The 18281-nt window shown below is 36.2% G+C and overlaps 1 protein-coding gene across 1 annotated transcript in view; it reads left to right on the forward strand.

The window, feature by feature from the left end:
* Positions 1-18281, forward strand: part of Pth2r (parathyroid hormone 2 receptor) — a 99630-nt gene that overhangs the window by 55773 nt on the left and 25576 nt on the right. The window contains exon 9 of the mRNA XM_015481320.2: positions 5096-5159. Coding sequence (XP_015336806.2) covers positions 5096-5159 — 64 coding nt within the window. The remainder of the gene's footprint in view (positions 1-5095; positions 5160-18281) is intronic.

Raw genomic sequence — 18281 nt, forward strand, 5'->3', positions numbered from 1 at the left:
ACTTTTACAACTCTCTCTGGGGAGGGACAATTCCTGAGACCTGTTACCTTAGCAATGGATTGGAGCAGAGGCAGGTTATCTTAGGGTAGAGGAAGGGCCCTGAAGGCATTAATATGTCAATCCCTCAGGGATGGCCTCCAATTTTCTGGACCCAAATTGGCCTCCTTGATCCATTTAAACTGATTTCCCTATTTATACTGACTGCCTCTTTTAATTCTGGCTTCATGGTGGGGCTTCTGATGAGAAGACACTCTAACATCTGCATAGGCTCTGGGGTTGGGCCTCTCTTTATAAAACTTTTATTTCTTTTAAATGTTTTTATTAGTGCATTATAGTTATTCATAATAGTGGGATTCATTTTGACATTTATAAATGCATATAATATAGTTTACCCCAATTCTGTCGCTCGTACTTCTCTTGTTCTTCCCTTCTTTCCTCTCCCTTGATCCCTACCTTTATTCTAATGCTATCTTTTCTATTTTCAAGATTCCATTTTTCATTTCTTTCTCTCTAGCTTTACATGAGAGAAAACATTTGACCCTTGATGGTCTGAGTCTGGTTTATTTCACTTAGTGTCCTTGATGTTCTTCAGTTACATCCATTTACCAGCAGATAACATTATTTCATTCTTATTCATGACTGAGTAAAATTTCATTGTGTTTCTATACTATATTTTCTTTATCCATTGTCTGTTGATGGACACCTAGACTGGTTCCTTAACTTGCCTATTGTGAATTGTGCTGCTATAAACATTGGTATGCATGTATCATTATAGTATGCTGATTTTAGTTCTTTTGGATAGATTTCAAGGAGTAGGATAGCTGGATTGTAAGATGGTCCCACTTCTAGTCTTTTGAGGAATCTCCATACTACTTTCCAAAGTGGTTGTATTAATTTGTAGTCCCACCAACAATGTTAAGTGTACTTTTCCCACATCCTTGTCAGGAATCATTTGTATTCTTGGGGTGATTGTCATTCCAATTGGGGTGAGATGAAATCTGAGTGTAGTTTTGATTTGCATCTTCCTGATCACTTAGGATGTTGAACATTTTTTTAACATATATTTGTTGGCAATTTGTATTTCTTCTTTTGAGAAATGCCAATTTAGACCTTTTGTCATTTATTGAGTGAGTGGGTTGTAAGGCTATTCCTCCCTCCCTCCCTTCCTTCCTTTTTCCTCTTTCCTTCCTTTCTTTTCTTTTCTTTTTTTTTTTTTTTAACCAGGGATTTAACCCAGGGGCACTTAACCTGTGAGCCACATCCCCAGCTCCACATTTTTTAGTATTTTTTATTTAGAGACAGGATCTCACTGAGTTGCTTAGCACTTTGCTAAGTTGCTAAGGCTGGCTTTGAATTCACAATCCTCCTCCCTCAGCCTCCAGAGCTGCTGGGATTACAGGTGTGTGCCATCGCACCCACCCGGCCTGTGTGTGTGTGTGTGTGTTTTGATGTTAAGTTTTTTGAATTCTTCATACATTCCAGATATTAATCCTCTAGTGGCAAAGAATTTCTTCCATTCTGTAGGTTCTCTCTTCATGCTCTTGTTTTCTTTGCTGTACCGAAGCTTTTCAATTTGATGCCATCCCACTTGTTGATTCTTGGATTTATTTCTTGAGCTTTTGAAGTCTTATTAATTAAGGAAGTCAGTATGTGTGCCAATATATTGGAGTGTTGCACCTGTGTTTTCTTCTAGCAGTTTCACTGTGTCTGTTCTACTTCCTAGGTGTTTGATACACTGTAAGTTGGTTTTCATTCAAGGTAAGAGATAGGGAGTTAGTTTCATTCTTCTACAATGGATATCCAGTTTGGGGTGCTGGACTCCTCTTGCCTTCACTACTCTTACTGATTGTCAGTTGTGGAGAGAATGCAGTATTCAATTAAGTCAATTCACTGGGTTCCTCTGGCAGAATCAGTGCATCTATTTCCAACCCTGATGTAGAAAATTCTTTTTTCTAGTCATACGTTTGTGCTTCGTACCCCATCCTTCAGAATGGCACTTTCCAGCTAAAGTGTATTTTAAAAACTCTGAACAGAGATTTATGTGAACGAACATAGTGTGAGGTAGGGCATTGAAAAACTAATTAAAAACAAGTATTTGTAGCAGTTTCTTTAAAAGGTATAAAATCTCAGTTGCCTATGTTATATCAAAGGGTAAGTTTGAAACATTGACACTGAAAACCATCAAAATCAAGGTTTTCAAGGTAGCTGATTTTGACTTTCTAAATACAAGTATTTTTTAAGAACTAGAATTGTATAATTGAATCTCATTGTGTTCGGAGACATTCTGAAGTGTCATCCAAGTGAAGAAAGGACTATGAAGTTATTATCAAATGTCAAGAAATATATGGCATCCAAAAGCCTTATAGCTAGTAAATCAGTGTTTAGTTTATTATTCAGACAGTACATTTACCACTTTCCTTATAGAAAAAAAGCTTTTTGGGGTAGTATGATACATATTTTGCACAAGTCTAACAATATCTTTTGTCTTTTTGATCTGGTTGAGTAATGTGAAAAGTAGATGTCTGTACAAATGGAAGGAAATGTTCAATAACGTGAAATTTCTGTGCCTCAGGTTTCCATGTCATTCAAACTTTAACTTCATCAACTTTGCAGATTTCCACTAGATTGGACCAGAATTACACTTTGGGGTGGGGTCTGATTGATTTCTATGATGCATTCTTGCAATGGAATATACATATGACTTATCTGACAAGTGTGCTGTATGACTGCTCTCTCCTGGCACTGATATAGAAATTTATATATAGGTGTGCTAGCTTGGGGTTACTATAGCAAAATACCTGAAATAATCAACTTTAAAAGAGGAGGAGTTTATTTTGACTTGTGGTTTCAGAGGTTTCATTTGTGGTTGCTCAGCCCTTTTGGTTTGGGCCTGTGGTGGCACAGTACACCATGGTGAGAGCATGTGGAGAGGAGGCTGCTCATCTTGGAGCCTGGGAATAAAGAGAGAGAGAGAGAGAAGAGAGAGAGAGAGAGAGATTGAGAGAGAGAGAGAGAGAGAGAGAGAGAGAGGAGGGATTGGGGTCCTAATAGCTCATAAAGGACATGCCCCTAATAACCTAACTTCCTTCCATTTGGCCCTGCCTCTTGGGACAACCTTTAAGACACGGGCTTTTGGGAGATAGTCAAGATCCAAACTACAGCAATAGAGGAAAATAAGAATGTAACCTCTGTATTTGTTTTATATTCATATAGTTTCTGTATTTGTTTTATATTAATATATTCATAAATACAAAAACTCATCAATTCCATTTCATTAAACAAGCTAATTTTTATTTCTATGGCAAGAATAGTCAGCATTTAGCTTTTTGTTGCATTTTCCTGGATACGAATGATTTGCCTTCTTGTCAGAAACACTAGAAGCACATTCAATAAGGCAGTAAAAGATGTTATCTATAAGAGGAAAGGACAAAGGAAGACAGCCACAGGAGAGACCGAGACATCTCAATGTCTGCCTTTTTGCATATTTTGAATTTTGAAATGAGAACATATTAAATTAAACTTTAAGAAATTGTTAGGTGTGTATGGAAGAATATTCCTTTAAGACATAGTTGAAAAAGTTTTATTATTCATAACTTGTTCACAAATAAAATGTAACTTATTTATTAATTAAAAATTATCATTATATCACCAGAATTTCTTGATATTATTTACTGTTCGTACAGTCACTGCTGTGTTTTCTCCAAGAAAAAAATAAATAGAAAGGTGTTATTTGTTTTTAATTAAAAAAAAAAAACTGTTTAAATTGATACATTAGAGTTTTAAGTGGAGCTAGATTTTTTTTAAAATTAAAACCACTCTGTGCTGTTTATTCCAGTGTGTAAGATCTTTCTTCAGTTCAATTTAGATGAGGTGAGATTGAGACAAACTTACCTCAGATTTCATTTATGTCAATGCAAGCTGATGAATATTTGTTGATTATCTACCTATTATGTACTTTTCTAGGCACTTGTAATACCTCACTACACAAAAGCAGTAACGATGCCTACCCGTATAGAACTTAAATTTTAGTTAGGAATCATAAAGTAAGTATAAGAAATAGATAAATTATGTGGTATTTTTATTAAGTACTGCTAAAATAATTTTTAAAAAATTCAATATAAAAATTATGGATGATATACAAAATAAAGTAAACATTGTCAAAGCTTTTTAAAATCCTCATTAAATGAAGGAGCTCATAACATGTCGTAATTGGTTCAAAAGAGAAATCAAAGAACAACATGTTCATATTCAGGAAAACAAATGCCGAAAATTTACAAATAAATACAAAAACTCATCTGTTAGAGTCTGTAAACAAGTCTGGATGGCGCCTGGCATTTTGCCAAAGGGAGTGGTTTGTGAAGTAACGCCAGCGAGTCATTGAGTGTGGAGATTCCTTATTGGTTGGCTGCTGTATCTAGTTTATGTTAATTAGATAAGCTGTGTGGAATGTATAAATACTGCTCCTGTCCTACAATAAATGGCTTGGCTCCCACTCCTGCTGTATCAATGTACACAAGTTGTTCGTCACCCCCCTGGTTATTTTGCTGCAGCCGGACTGCGGCACTCATCAATTCCATTTCACTGAATAAGCTAATTTTTATTTCTATGGCAAGAATAGTCAGCATTCAGCTTTTTATTACATTTTCCTGGATAAGAATGATTTGTTTTCTTGTCAGTGTCCTACAATTTATGAACTCACAAAATAAATAACTTCTGATAGAATGAAAAATTTTTCAACAAAATGTAATATTATATCTCATTTCAATGGTAGTAAAAGCAAAGTATAAATTGTACCACATTTAGAAGACTGTACTTGATGTGGCTCTACAAACAAGGTTTTGACTCTGGTCACTATGAAAGTAATATGTTAATATTTAGAATACCCTGCTTATATAAGGGCCATTTAAAGCATGAAATCGGGACTGTCGGGACACGTTCTTTCACTAGTTTGGATGTTTCAAGATTTTTTTCATCTCTTTGTCTCCTTAATCAGAAGCTTAGGGCTAGAGATTTTGGTAAAACTGAAATGTTACTTAATTTTCATTACCTTTTGCTTTGCCAAATTCATTCATGAAAATCCCTTTTAATATTTCAGGTGCTGGGAACTTAGTGCGGGAGACAGGTGGATTTATCAAGCTCCAATCTTAGCAGCTATTGGGGTAAGTTGAAAAGCTTGTATAATTTTTTTTTAAAGGTGAATAATTAAACTGCTGCTAAAACCCAGAGAAAGTTTGTCTGTCCTGATAGTCTATAATAGGTTTGGGAAACTCTCTCATGTATAACAATATCTTTTGGAAGAGTTGGGTTGGGGATCAGACCCTGATTTGTGGATAACATTGAGACCCATACAGAAATCATGGGTCCTTTTAATCAGGTAGCATTTGGGAACAGTTCCAAGACTTCAAAATATTTATGAATATATATATATATATATATATATATATATATATTCATTATATGATATTATTTACTGTTCATAAATACAAAAACTCATCAATTCCATTTCATTAAACAAGCTAATTTTAAACAAAATGATTAATTTTGTTTTTTTTATTTGATGAAAAGGAAATACCTATTAAAATCCAAGGGATCCTTACAACATTATTAGGAAATAAAGCAAAGGCAGTGAAGAAAAGCCAATCACAGGACATTTTCCACTGTAACAATCGATGTTTATCCAAAGCTGTGTTTATAAATATAAGTGACTCACATCATATAATGATCCATTATATGAATATATATATATATTCATTATATGAATATATACATATATTTTTTCAGAAGATTGTAATTCTCTTTCCCCTTTTTAGCTATTATATCTCCACTTCAAGTTTTCTGATGACCTAGTAATGATTTGGGATGATGGAGAGAGAAAGTTGGAATAGCAGGAGACCAGAGAAATTCCTGGAAGAGGATGATAATATGATCCATTATAAAGCATTATCTAAAGCTTGTATTGTATTTTTTTCTGCTGAGGATCACACTCTGGCCTTCACACGTGCTAGGAACCTAAAACTTTTATTTGATGTATTTTTCCCAAGGAGTTCAGTGGATTTTGGGGGTTTTATTTCTTTCTTTTTTTTTTTTTTTTTGGCATCAGGAATAAACCCAGGGGTGCTTAACCATTGAGCTACATCCCCAGCCCTTTTCTACTTTTTATTTCGAGACAGGGTCTTGCAGAGTTGCTTAGGGCCTTGCTAAGTTGCTGAGGCTGACTTTGAACTTGCAATTCTCTTGCCTTAGCCTCTTGAGCTGCTGAGATTATAGAATGCCTTATCATGCCCAGTGAGTTAAGTGGATTTTATACTAAGAAATATCCTGAAGAATCCTGCTAGTAGGTAATAGGGAAAAAGATTAGAGTTGCCAATGCATCTTACACAGGACCTTATATACTTGTAATATTTCTGCTGTCTATTGCATCTGTGTTACTAAGGAAAACAAAACTGCACAATTTTTGCATCCAACAAACTCAACAAAACGTTTACTCTTGACCTTCCTTGAGACTTTATAGCATCAGTTTCGCTGTGGTTTGATGAAGAAGTTACACTGTCATGTGGTTTCCTGATGTTCATGTATGTAATGCAGGATTATGAGCCTCTTAAAAACAGGACTTTTGTTCCAGTCCTAAAAGTTTAGTCATTAAAAATAATTTAACAATCTGGTTATTAACTGATTTTTGGGGGGGTATGTGTGTGTGTGTGTGGGGGTCCTCATTCTTCACTTCCTTATTTTTCGTATTTTCTTTTCTTTTGGACAAAGTGTCACCCAGTTTGTCAGCACATTGCAGGTGGAACCAAGATGGGTAGTGATTAATATGGCTGAGGTTTTGTAGGATCATCCAGGGAGTTAGTTAAAAGCTTATTTGCTTCACAGGAAATATGCTAAAAGAAAAATAAAAGAAACCAAAAGAATCTGTATTTTATAGACCCATTGATATAATATTTAGAAGTGGAAATAAAATATAGAACATTTTTGGAGAAAACCAGTTTGTATCTTTGCTAAATATCCTGTTGCCAAATTAGACCCAATTCTGTTTAAGGAGAAGTTAAAAAATGGATTAGGGACAAAAGAATAACTTAAAATTATCAACTCTTCATTTTAATTTTTAATGTAATGACATGCTACTATGCTAATCTAGTGATAAGCCATCCCAGAACTACAACTGTATTCCAGAGAGAACATCACTAAATTTGAAAATTTAACTTTATACAGTAGGGTCTGGTGTTTACCACTTCGATTTCCCTTTCATCCTCCGGAACTCTTCCTTATCTATATTTCCATGACTTTCATTTTCTGACTTTCTAGCCTCTCCTTTTTAGGGAGAAAACTTACATCTTATTATTTATTTATTTATTTTTGTATCTTCACTGCTCAGTACTGGTACTACTAAATGAGAGATGCTCATTTAATGCTCTTAAATTTACCTACATTCTAATGTAATGATTAATTTTGTTTTTTTTATTTGATGAAAAGGAAATACCTATTAAAATCCAAGGGATCCTTACAACATTATTAGGAAATAAAGCAAAGGCAGTGAAGAAAAGCCAATCACAGGACATTTTCCACTGTAACAATCGATGTTTATCCAAAGCTGTGTTTATAAATATAAGTGACTCACATCATCAACATGAATGAAAAGTTTATTTGATGAGGTTTCTAAATTGTCATGAAGTTAGGTGATCCAAGAGTGCTAAAAGCTTCACCATTGGTGAAGGGAATCAGATGTGGTGGTATACTCGGTACGTTTGAAGAAAACTTAAGTGGACGTCCATTTTCACCTTGAACTAAAGTTATAACAGCTCTAAAGTAGGAATTCCAAAATACATTCCAGTATTACAAAGTCCATTTAATCAACAATCACAGGGGCACCTTTCTGTTTACCTAGAGTTACCTTTTCTTCTCTTTATTATAATTCAGGGATGTAAGAATTCCCTTGAAGATTTTTAATTTACACACAGTCTGCTAATGTATCTGAAATGTCTCATAAAATGTCAAAAATTGGGCTTGAAATCAATATCTCACTTGGTTTTACCAACAAGTTAGAAGAGGTTGAGTTATGAAAGAAAAATTAAAAAGGCAAGTGGAATCCTGAGGGAAATAAACAATAGAATTACAAAGAGAAGCACTAAGGTGGAGTTAGCAATAAAGTCAGGGAAACATCTCGAGAGACAAGAAGATAAACCTGATGAACAGAGAGCTCCTGAGGCAGATTTGGCCTTTGGGAAGAAGGACGTGGAAGACTCCTGTGGGTGATGATATGCCAGGTAGTGAGACTGCCAGGGCAATGGATCAGAGCATGCACAGAAGTCCCAGAGAGCCAGTAATTAGAGGACATGCAAGGACCCCAAGTGGGACTGTTTTTAAACCTGGATTCCAAGGACACTGATGTGTTTACTAGGAATTCCAAAGGGCTTTATAAGCAAGAATGGCATTGAGAAAGAATAAGGTCACTTAGCATCTACTTGGGAAGTAAGTGGGCATTAGTAATGAACATAAAATCATGAGCAAAGAAAGTAGTGATTCATAGGGCAGATTTGTTAATTAATTATTATTATTTTTTGATCAGGAGAAGTCATAAGAGATTTTTGATGGGTCTGACCTAAGGCTGTGTGGAAGGAAGTGTCAAGAGATGAGGCTGCATTGAGAACAGGGGCCAGAATCTGAAGGGGCTCATACACCTCACTAAAGAACTGAGACCCATGGAGGCCCTGGGTTCTACCCCTACTTCTGCAAATGAATGAATGAATGGATAAATATTAAAATAAAAAAAGGGATTAGATTTCTCATTCAGAAAGTATCAGAACTTGGTGGAGACCAGCGGTGGGTAGTCAGGCAACAAAGGGTGCCTGCTGGGTGTGGGTAGTTTAACTACCTGCCTAATGGCCATGAATTGTCAGGACAGGGATCTGAGAGCTGGGAGGCAAAGAAAACCAAGAACTGGGGTTTGGAGTTCTGAGTGCTTTGCTTTTACACTTGGACTTTATTTTCCTCATTTCGAGGACCCAGTCCCTTGTACCTCCCCTCACCCCCTGTCATGTCACCATCTGTTTGTGCTGCCTCAGCTTCATACAATGCTCCCCTGTAACTTCTGTGAACCCACTGCACTGTTTCTCACCTCGGGGCCTTTGTCTGGGCTATGCTGTCTGCCTGGTATGCTGTTCCTCCTACTTGTCACCTGCCTGCTGTCCTTCCTCCCTTCAGGTCCCAGCTTCAAGGTAACCTCCCCAGACAGGCCTTCTCTCCATCTGACTGATGAGTGTCACAGTAGTTAAGAGCACAGTCTCTGGGCCAGGCTGCCTTTGTTAAGACTCCCAGGGCTGCCTTTTTGTAGGGTATATAAGTTGGAAATTGTTGTGCAGGCTGGTCTTGGCCAAGTTATTCAAACTCAGGGTCCACTTTGCAATTTGTAAAATAGGGATAATAGTACAGGTGAGGTGAGTGAATAATTGGACAGCCTTAGAACAGTGACTGGCATATGTTGCACTATGAGCATTTTAAGTACCATCGTTTTTATTTGTTATGTGTTAATGACTTGCTCACAGCCCAGGTAGACTCTCTTCCCCCCATTAGCATAAAAATAAAGTAATAGAAATACTGTCACTTTCTGGACAACAATAATGCTCATACTTGTGCCTTGCATATATCTGTAAGTATCTCTTAGACTCGACAGGTCTCCCAGGAACCATCTGGCTTCCTGACTCCACAGTCATGATGACACGTGAGGACTCTTCTGGCCATCTGTCCTTCTGATTGGGAATGTCCTCTCTTCCTTATCCGTGAGGGCTAGCATGACATTTCTTTGACTATTATTTATAAGACCATTAATTCATTTCTTAAAAATAATGTATTTATCTCTTATAGGATTAAAGGTTATTTTTTTACCGTTGTTATTAAGACTTTTAGTATTATCTGTTTTTGCAACTGGAAGGTTTTCTTTTGAAACCAAATAGATATTTAGATTTTGATAAAGTCATTAAACTCTTAATTTTGTAACTTTTCAGGTAAATAATTCCATGATTCTCCTGTTCAAAAAAACATGAGGTGAGAAAAGTATAACACCATAATCTTATTTTCACTTTCACTTTCTTGCTTCCTATGCGAGGTCTTGTTATTGAATTCAATAAATATTTGATTAAAAAGAAACCATCCCATGGTCTTCCTAGTGACTTTCTGGCAAACCAGGCAGACACCGCTGTGCTGAGCCTGCCTGGCACCCTGGGTCTGTTTTCTCTGGGTCTGCGTGGAGATGGAAAGCTGTGTAACTCTGGTGCAGGACTGGTCTAACCACCAATTTTTGTATATGCTCAGAAATCGCTCCTTAGTTCTCCACACTGCAGTCTGGTCTTTCTTGGGTTTGAAGCCAAATATGCCAGGAGTTTTGAGCCTGGACTCTTGGCCAGACTCCCCTTATTAGGATTCCTCTTATTCATTTTTTTATTTTGTTGCCTGTGTGTGTGTGTGTGTGTGTGTGTGTAGTTTTGATCTCAAGTAAAAAAAAAATCATTTCCCAGACCAATGTCATAATATCAGGAAGCATTTCCACTGTGTTTTCTTCTAGTTGTTTTATAGTGCCAGGTCTTACATTGAAGTCCATTTTGAGTCAGTGTTGTATTTGGTGTGAGTTAAAGGTTCAATTTTACTCTTCTCTGTGTGATATCTACTATCCCCAGCATCCCTAGAACTCTTTATTGAAGGGACTGTACTTTCCCATGTGTGTTCTTGGCTCCTTTTAGTTGACCATGGATGTGTGAGTTGACTTCTGGGCTCTCTATTCTGTTCCATTGGTCTATATGTCTGTATTTATGTCAGTACCATACTGTTTTGGTCTCTATAGCTTTGTAATATATTTGGAGTCAGGTAAGGTGGTGCTGCCAGCTTTGGTCTTGCTTAAAATTGCTTTGGCTATTCAGGGCCTTTTGTGGTTTCAAGTGAATTTTTGAATTGTTTTCTACTCTGAAGAATGTAATTAGGATTTTGATAAGGATTGCACCATATCTATAAATCTTTTGGGGTCGTATGGACAAATTAATTCATCTGACCCATAAATGTGGGGAATAGTCTCATTTATCTATGTCTTCTTTAGTTCCCTTCATCAATATTTATAATTTTTAGTTCATAAGTCTTTTACCTCTGTGGTTAATTTGATTCCTAAGGATCATATTTCCTTTGCTATTATTTTAAATTGGATTGTTTTCTTAGTTTCCTTTTGGATAGTTTATTGTTTATGAAATTTTTTGAGTGTTTTGGCAGCTTTTAACATCTTCCCTAGGGAAGCAAGCATTCATCCTCCATATCTTCTTAATGGTACCAGTCTTGGATTTCAGGTCAATTGGTTGTCCTGCAACTTTTCTTTCTGATGAATTTTTAAAAAGTTTATTTTTTTTTTGTTGTTTATATTGCAGATTATCTAACATTTCTTTGTATAAGGATGTGAGCAAGGCTTCTTCTAGTTTTCTACTATTGGGGAAATGTAATTAAAAACAAAATCTTCCCCAATCCTTGAAATCCTTTCTACAAAGGTAGTAGAGAAAGAAAATGCTTTTAGTATTAAAAATGATTAAACCAGAATGAAATGTGCATCACAGGCAATCTGTTAAGATTGCAAAGACAAAGAAATCATATTCCTTTCTTTTTTTTTCTTCACATGAGATTATCTTGTTTTTTTATTGGTTGTTCAAAACATCACAAAGCTCATGACATATCATCTTTCATACATTTGATTCAAGTGGGTTATATTCCTTTCTTAAGTCAAGCAAAAACAACCCTTTGTATACTTGCTTTCAAGAGGAATGGGTAACTAGTTCTCAAGTAAGAGGACATGACAACACCATTTGTTACACATGATTCATACGAACTACCCGGTAATTGTGATAATTACCTGTGAGCTAATTGTCTTTATGTGGAGGAAAAATAAATTTGTCGCCTCTTTGCGGCAAGAGGTAATTTTGCAATTTGAAGATAGGTCACTGTAGAAGTTGACTCCTGCCATCCCCCCAAAGCCAGGAGCTGGTGATATCTCCCTTAAAGTTTATATTTTAAGGAGGTGGTTCCAGGTTTTTGAGAAAGACATTCCTTAGTCGTAAGGCTGACAAAAAGCCTATCTAATCTACAAATCAGAGAGAAACTCTGAGAAAAAGAAAAGGAGGGAAATATCTGCTTTCAACAGGGAGCGTGAAACTTCTGATTTTTGATTTGTATTTGTCCATACACTATCTCCCAATCAGAAGCTGAAGTCTCTGGGCTAATTTGAATGTGAAATTGTTTTGCAGTGATTTCCAGGGCAATTTTCATATCTATTTTCTCTTGGGATTTCAGACCTTTAAGGGAGTTTAGAATCGTGAAGCCCATAACCCATAGTTTACTGTACAGCCAGTGTGTGAAGAAGAGCTCAATGTCTATAGTGTGATCCTCCTTCCTCTTGGTTCCTCTGTGTTGTGAAGCCAGAAAGGATAGAGATCATAAATTACAGCCAATGCAAGATACTGCTCACCTTGTGCTAGGTACTGTTTTAAGCATCTTTTATTTATATTGATTTACCTAATTCCCAAACAACTCTAAATAAGGAAACTGATGAAGGCCATGTAGCTAATAATGGTGAGGCTGGGATCCTAATTTCAGGATCGGTGTCCCCACTACTGAGCTCCATGCACTCCTAAAAGCGTCCTGATAATGCAGCAAACCCCTGCCCATCACTCCTGCTCACATTCCTATACACACTGCCCCAGTGCATTGTTCCCCTGCCAGTTCCTTGAACTCATTCACCTCTGCCAACTCAGGGCTGTTCCACTTGTCTTGTAGTCACTCTGGAAGGCTGGGGTGTGCTTCCTTCTCTTTCTTGCTTTGAATGCCATCTCTTCCTTGTGGCCTCTTTGATGCTCCTCAGTCTAAAAGAGATCACCTTTTTGGATTTTCAGAGCACAGTGTGGTTTTTGTCCTTCTTGATGTTATCACTGTGTATAGCATTTCTGATTGTCTGTCGATATCCATCTTATCCACTAAACTGCAAGGTTTATATGAATATGTTATGGTTTGGATGAGGTGTCCCCCGCAGAGCTCCTGTGTTCATGCAGGAATGTTTGGAAATGAGATTATTGGATTTTGAGAGCTGTAACTTGATCAATCCATCTTCATTTGACTGGACTAACAGGGTGGTAACTGGAGGAGAGGAGCCGCTGGAAGGTTTCATCTTACCTTTTCCCTTACCCCTCCCAACCCCCTCTCCTTCCTGGTTCCATGAAGGAGCAGCACTCCTCCACCGTGCCCTTCTGCCATAATGTGCTGCCTTGCTTTGGACCCAGAATAATGGAGTTGGCCATCTATGGACAGAAGCCCCCCAAACCGTGGTCCCTAAATAAACTTCTTTCTCTAGGTTGTTCTTGTTGGGTATTTTACTCACAGAAAACAAACAAAAAACAAAACAAAACAAAAAACAAACAAATAAAATAAAACAAAAGCCTGACAGAATAGAAACCATGTTTCCCCCTAAACCTCTAAACCTCTACATTCCTAGTATCTAGCAAGATTTTCGAGGCACATAGTGGCCACTCAATCAATACTTGTTGAAAAAGTAAAATATGTGTACAAAGTAGACATCCTAGGGAACTGGGAACAGAGAAGAGATGAAATAAGAGCATAGTGCAAGTAAAATCACAGAACTTCTGAGTCTGTTTTAGGCAACCGTTTCATTTTCTAGAGAAGTAAACTATAACCCAAGCAGATAAAGGTCACACAGGTAGTGTGACAAAATACAGACTACTATCTGCAGTTTTTAACTATGTTCTTTTCACTTGTATTTAAAAACATGTCAGATTGTTTCTTGAATTTATGGGAAAAAAATCTATCCACTTATATGCCTATATTTACACTTTAAAATAATATATTAACTATAAGATAGAAAATTTGTTTGGTTTTTAGTGTTATATTTGCATATAACATGGTCTTATACAAATAGATAGGTTCTGTATCCCAATTTTTATTTATTTATTTTTTTGCCTAGAATTTTAAATTTAAATTGTGTCCCTTACTTAATTCTGGCTTTGGTTATTATAATAATGTAGATCTATTCATTGGATGTTTGTATATCTGAAAGTAAAATCTGATAAAATGTAGTCAGAATTTCTAAATGATGTGAGGCAAACTAAATTTAGGAGAGAAAAGGAAGTCTGAGCCATCAGAAGTCATATCAAGAGGATAAGTTTTTTTTTATTGTTAATTACATATGTCTAATACTGAAAATTTAACACAAAAAATCTAATGCTAAGATATTATCATTAAAATACATTTAAAGCAGCCAACATAATTATAAGTTTATCAGAAATCTTGATTTCTGCAGTTACCTCGAGCTCATGGAACTTCTGACAGGTTGGGTAATGAATAATGATAATAAGAACACACCTTATTGAAAGCTTGCTGTGGGCACTGGGCCAAGCACTTCACCTTATAGTTCTTTTAATTCTCACAGCAGTTCTATAGGGCAAGCACTATTCCTCTTTTTTTTTTTTAACGACTATAGTGATATTTTTATTTATTTATTTTTACTTAAATTTTAATTTGTTATATATGACAATAGGATGCATTACGATTCATATTACATATATAGAGCACATTTTCATATCTCTGGTTGTATACAAAATAGAGTCACATCCTTTATGTCTTCATACACATACTAAGGGTAATGATGACCATCGAATTCCACTGTCTTTTCTACCCCTGTGCCTCCTCTCTTCCCCTCCCTCCCCTTTGCCCTATCTAGAATTTATTTAATCCTCCCCACCCCCCAGCATATTATGAATCAGCATCCTTAAATCAGAGAAATTTTTCAGCATTTGATTTTTTGTGATTGGCTAATTTCTCTTAGCATTATATTCTCCAGCTCTATCCATTTACCTGTGAATACCATGATTTTATTCTCTAATGCTGAATAATATTCCATTGTGTATATGTACCACATTTTTTTATCCATTCATCTGCTGAAGGGCATCTAGGTTGGTTCCACAGTTTCGCTATTGTGAATTATGCTGCTATAAACATTGATATGGCTGTGTCCCTGTAGTATGCTGTTTTTAAGTCCTTTGGGTATAGACTGAGGAGTGGGATAGCTGGGGCAAATGGTGGTTCCATTCCAAGTTTTCCAAGGATTCTCCATACTGCTTTCTATATTGGCTGCACCAATTTGCAGTCCCACCAGCAATGTATGAATGTGCCTTTTCCCCCCACATCCTCGCCAGCACTTATTGTTGTTTGTATTCTTAATAGCTGCCCTTCTGTTGGAGTGAGATGAAATCTTAGAGTAGTTTTGATTTGCATTTCTCTAATTGCTAGAGATGTTTAACATTTTTAATGTATTTTTTTATTAATTGTATATCTTCTTCTGAGAAATGTCTGTTCAGTTCCTTGGCCCATTTATTGATTGGGTTATTTGTTTTTTTGGTGTGAAGTTTTTTTATTTCTTTATATATCCTAGAGATTAGTGTTCTAGCTGACGTGTGTGTGGTTAAGAATTTGTTCCCAATTAGTAGGCTCTCTATTCACCTCATTGATTGTTTCTTTTGCTGAGAAGCAGCTTTTAGTTTCAATCCATCACATTTATTGATTCTTGATATTAATTCTTGTGCTATAGGAGTCTTATTTAGGAAGTTGGGGCCTAACATGACATGATGGATATCTGGGCCTAATTTTTCTTCTAATAGATTCATTATCTCTGGTTTAATTCCTAGGTCCTTGATCCACTTTGAATTTTGAGTTTTGTGCATGGTGAGAGAGAGGGGTTTAATTTCATTTTGTTGCATATGAATTTCCAATTTTCCCAGCACCATTTGTTGAAGAGGCTATCTTTTCTCCAATGCATGTTCTTGGCACCTTTGTCAAATATAAGATAACTATAATTATGTGGGTTAGTCTCTGTGTCCTCTATTCTGTACTATTGGTCTACCAGTCTATTTTGGTGCCAATATTATTCTGTTTTTGTTACTATTGCTCTGTAGTATAGTTTGAGGTCTGGTATAGTGATGCCACCTGCTTCACTCTTCTTGCTAAGGATTGCTTTAGCTATTCTGGGTCTCTTATTTTTCTAGATGAATTTCATGACTGCTTTTTTATTTCTATGAGGAATGTCACTGGGATTTTGATTGGAATTGCATTAAATCTGTATAGTGTTTTTGGTAGTATGGTCATTTTGACAATATTAATTCTGCCTATCCAAGAATAAGGGATATCTTTCCATCTTCTAAGGTCTTCTTTAATTTCTTTCTTTAGCCTTCTGTAGTTTTTGTTGTATAGGTCTTTCAACTCTTTCATTAGGTTGATTGACAAATATTTTATTTTATTTTTTGAGGCTGTTATAAATGGGGTCGTTTTCCTTGTTTCCCTTTCAGAGGATTTGTCCCTGATATACAGAAATGCCTTTGATTTATGGGTTTGATTTTGTATACTGCTACTTTGCTGAATTCATTTACTAGTTCTAGAAGTTTTCTGGTGGAATTTTTTGGATCTTCTAGGTATAGAATCATATCATCAGCAAATAGTGCTAATTTCAGTTCTTCTTTACCTATCCATATCCTTTTAATTTCTTTCATCTGTCTGATTTCTCTGGCCAGTGTTTTAAGAACTATGTTAAATAGAAATGGTGAAAGAGGGCATCCTTGTCTCATTCCAGATTTTAGAGGAAATGCTTTCAATTTTTCTACATTTAGAATGATGTTGGCCTGGGGCTTAGCATATATAGCTTTTATGATGTTGAGATATGTTCCTGTTATCCCTAGTTTTTATAGTGTTTTGAACATGAAAGGGTGCTGTATTTTGTTGAAAGCTTTTTCTGTATCTGTTGAGATGATCATATGGTTCTTATCTTTAAGTTTATTGATGTGATGAATTACATTTATTGATTTTCATGTGTTGAACCAACCTTGTATCCCTGAAATGAATCCCAATTCATTCTTCATGTTTGGGAAATTTTCTGATATTATCTCACTGAAGAGATTGTGCATTCCTTTGGTTTGAATCTCTGTGCCTTCCTCTATCTTACTCTTAGATTTGGTCTTTTGATGCTGTCCTATAATTCTTGGATGTTCTATTCATGGTTCCCTACTATCTTCACTGTGTGGTCAACTTTATTTTTCAGATTGTATACTTTGTCTTCATTATCTGACATTCTTTCTTCCAAATGATCTAGTCTGTTGGTTATGCTTTCTATTGAGTTTTTTTATTTGGTTTATTGTTTCCTTCATTTCAAAGATTTCTGACTTTTTTTTTTCAAAATTTCTATCTCTTTCTTGAAGTAATATTTTGCTACCTGTATTTGTTCTCTTATCTATTTGTTAGAGTGATCAATTTTTGCTTGTATTTGCTCATTTAGGTCATTCTTTAATTCACAGATCACTTTAATTATGAACCTTCTGAACGCCTTCTCTGACATTTCATTGACTTCACTGCCCATGGGTTCTGTTATTGTAGTTTCCTGGTTTGTTTGGGGTACTTTCTTCCCTTGTTTTTTCATGTTGTCTATGTGTTTTCCTTTGTTGCAGTGTGGATCTGAGGTATTACAGTTTCTTCCCTAGATTCTTGTAGTATCCGTGCAGATTGCCTGTACCTCACCTTGGTGTTGGGCTTCCAGTCCCTGCTGGTGTCCCTCAGTGTATGCTACTGCAACTAAAGGTAGAGTCGACAATAGCCAATGTAACTCGAGATAATAGTGGAGGTGCCCCAAGATGGATGCAATGTCTTACAGAGATGGGGCTGAAAGGGTGGGCCTCACACTGTCTGTGGGATGCCTGCTCTGAGATCAGCTGCTCCAAGGCCCTGTCTGTTGTCAAAAAGGTAGGGGCTACTGCGTGGGGAAGGCTATAGAGATGACTGCAGTGTCCCAAGATGGAAGTGGGTTAGGCTTGGGCTCCCAGGTTGGGCAGGGGGTGAACTCGGACCTACCCTGGGCCTGGGACCTGTGTATGTCAGTGTGGGTAGATCTGGGATGGGCCTGAGTTCCTGAGGTGGTCTTATGGTCGGAAGAGGTGGTCAGATAAGTGAATAGTTTTATTTATTTATTTATTTATTTTTATTTTTATTTATTTATTTATTTTTATTTATTTTTTTTTAAATTTTTTATTGTGGGTTGTTCAAAACATTACAAATTTCTTGACATATCATATTCCACACTTTGATTCTGCAATCTGTGTATGGGGTGAAGGTGGGAGTTCATAACCCACTTGAATCAAAGTGTGGAATATGATATGTCAAGAAATTTGTAATGTTTTGAACAACCCACAATAAAAAATTAAAAAAAAAAA

The sequence above is a fragment of the Marmota marmota genome, unplaced genomic scaffold (genome assembly GCF_001458135.2).
Source record: "Marmota marmota marmota unplaced genomic scaffold, marMar, whole genome shotgun sequence".
In the NCBI taxonomy this organism is placed as follows: Eukaryota; Metazoa; Chordata; class Mammalia; order Rodentia; family Sciuridae; genus Marmota; species Marmota marmota.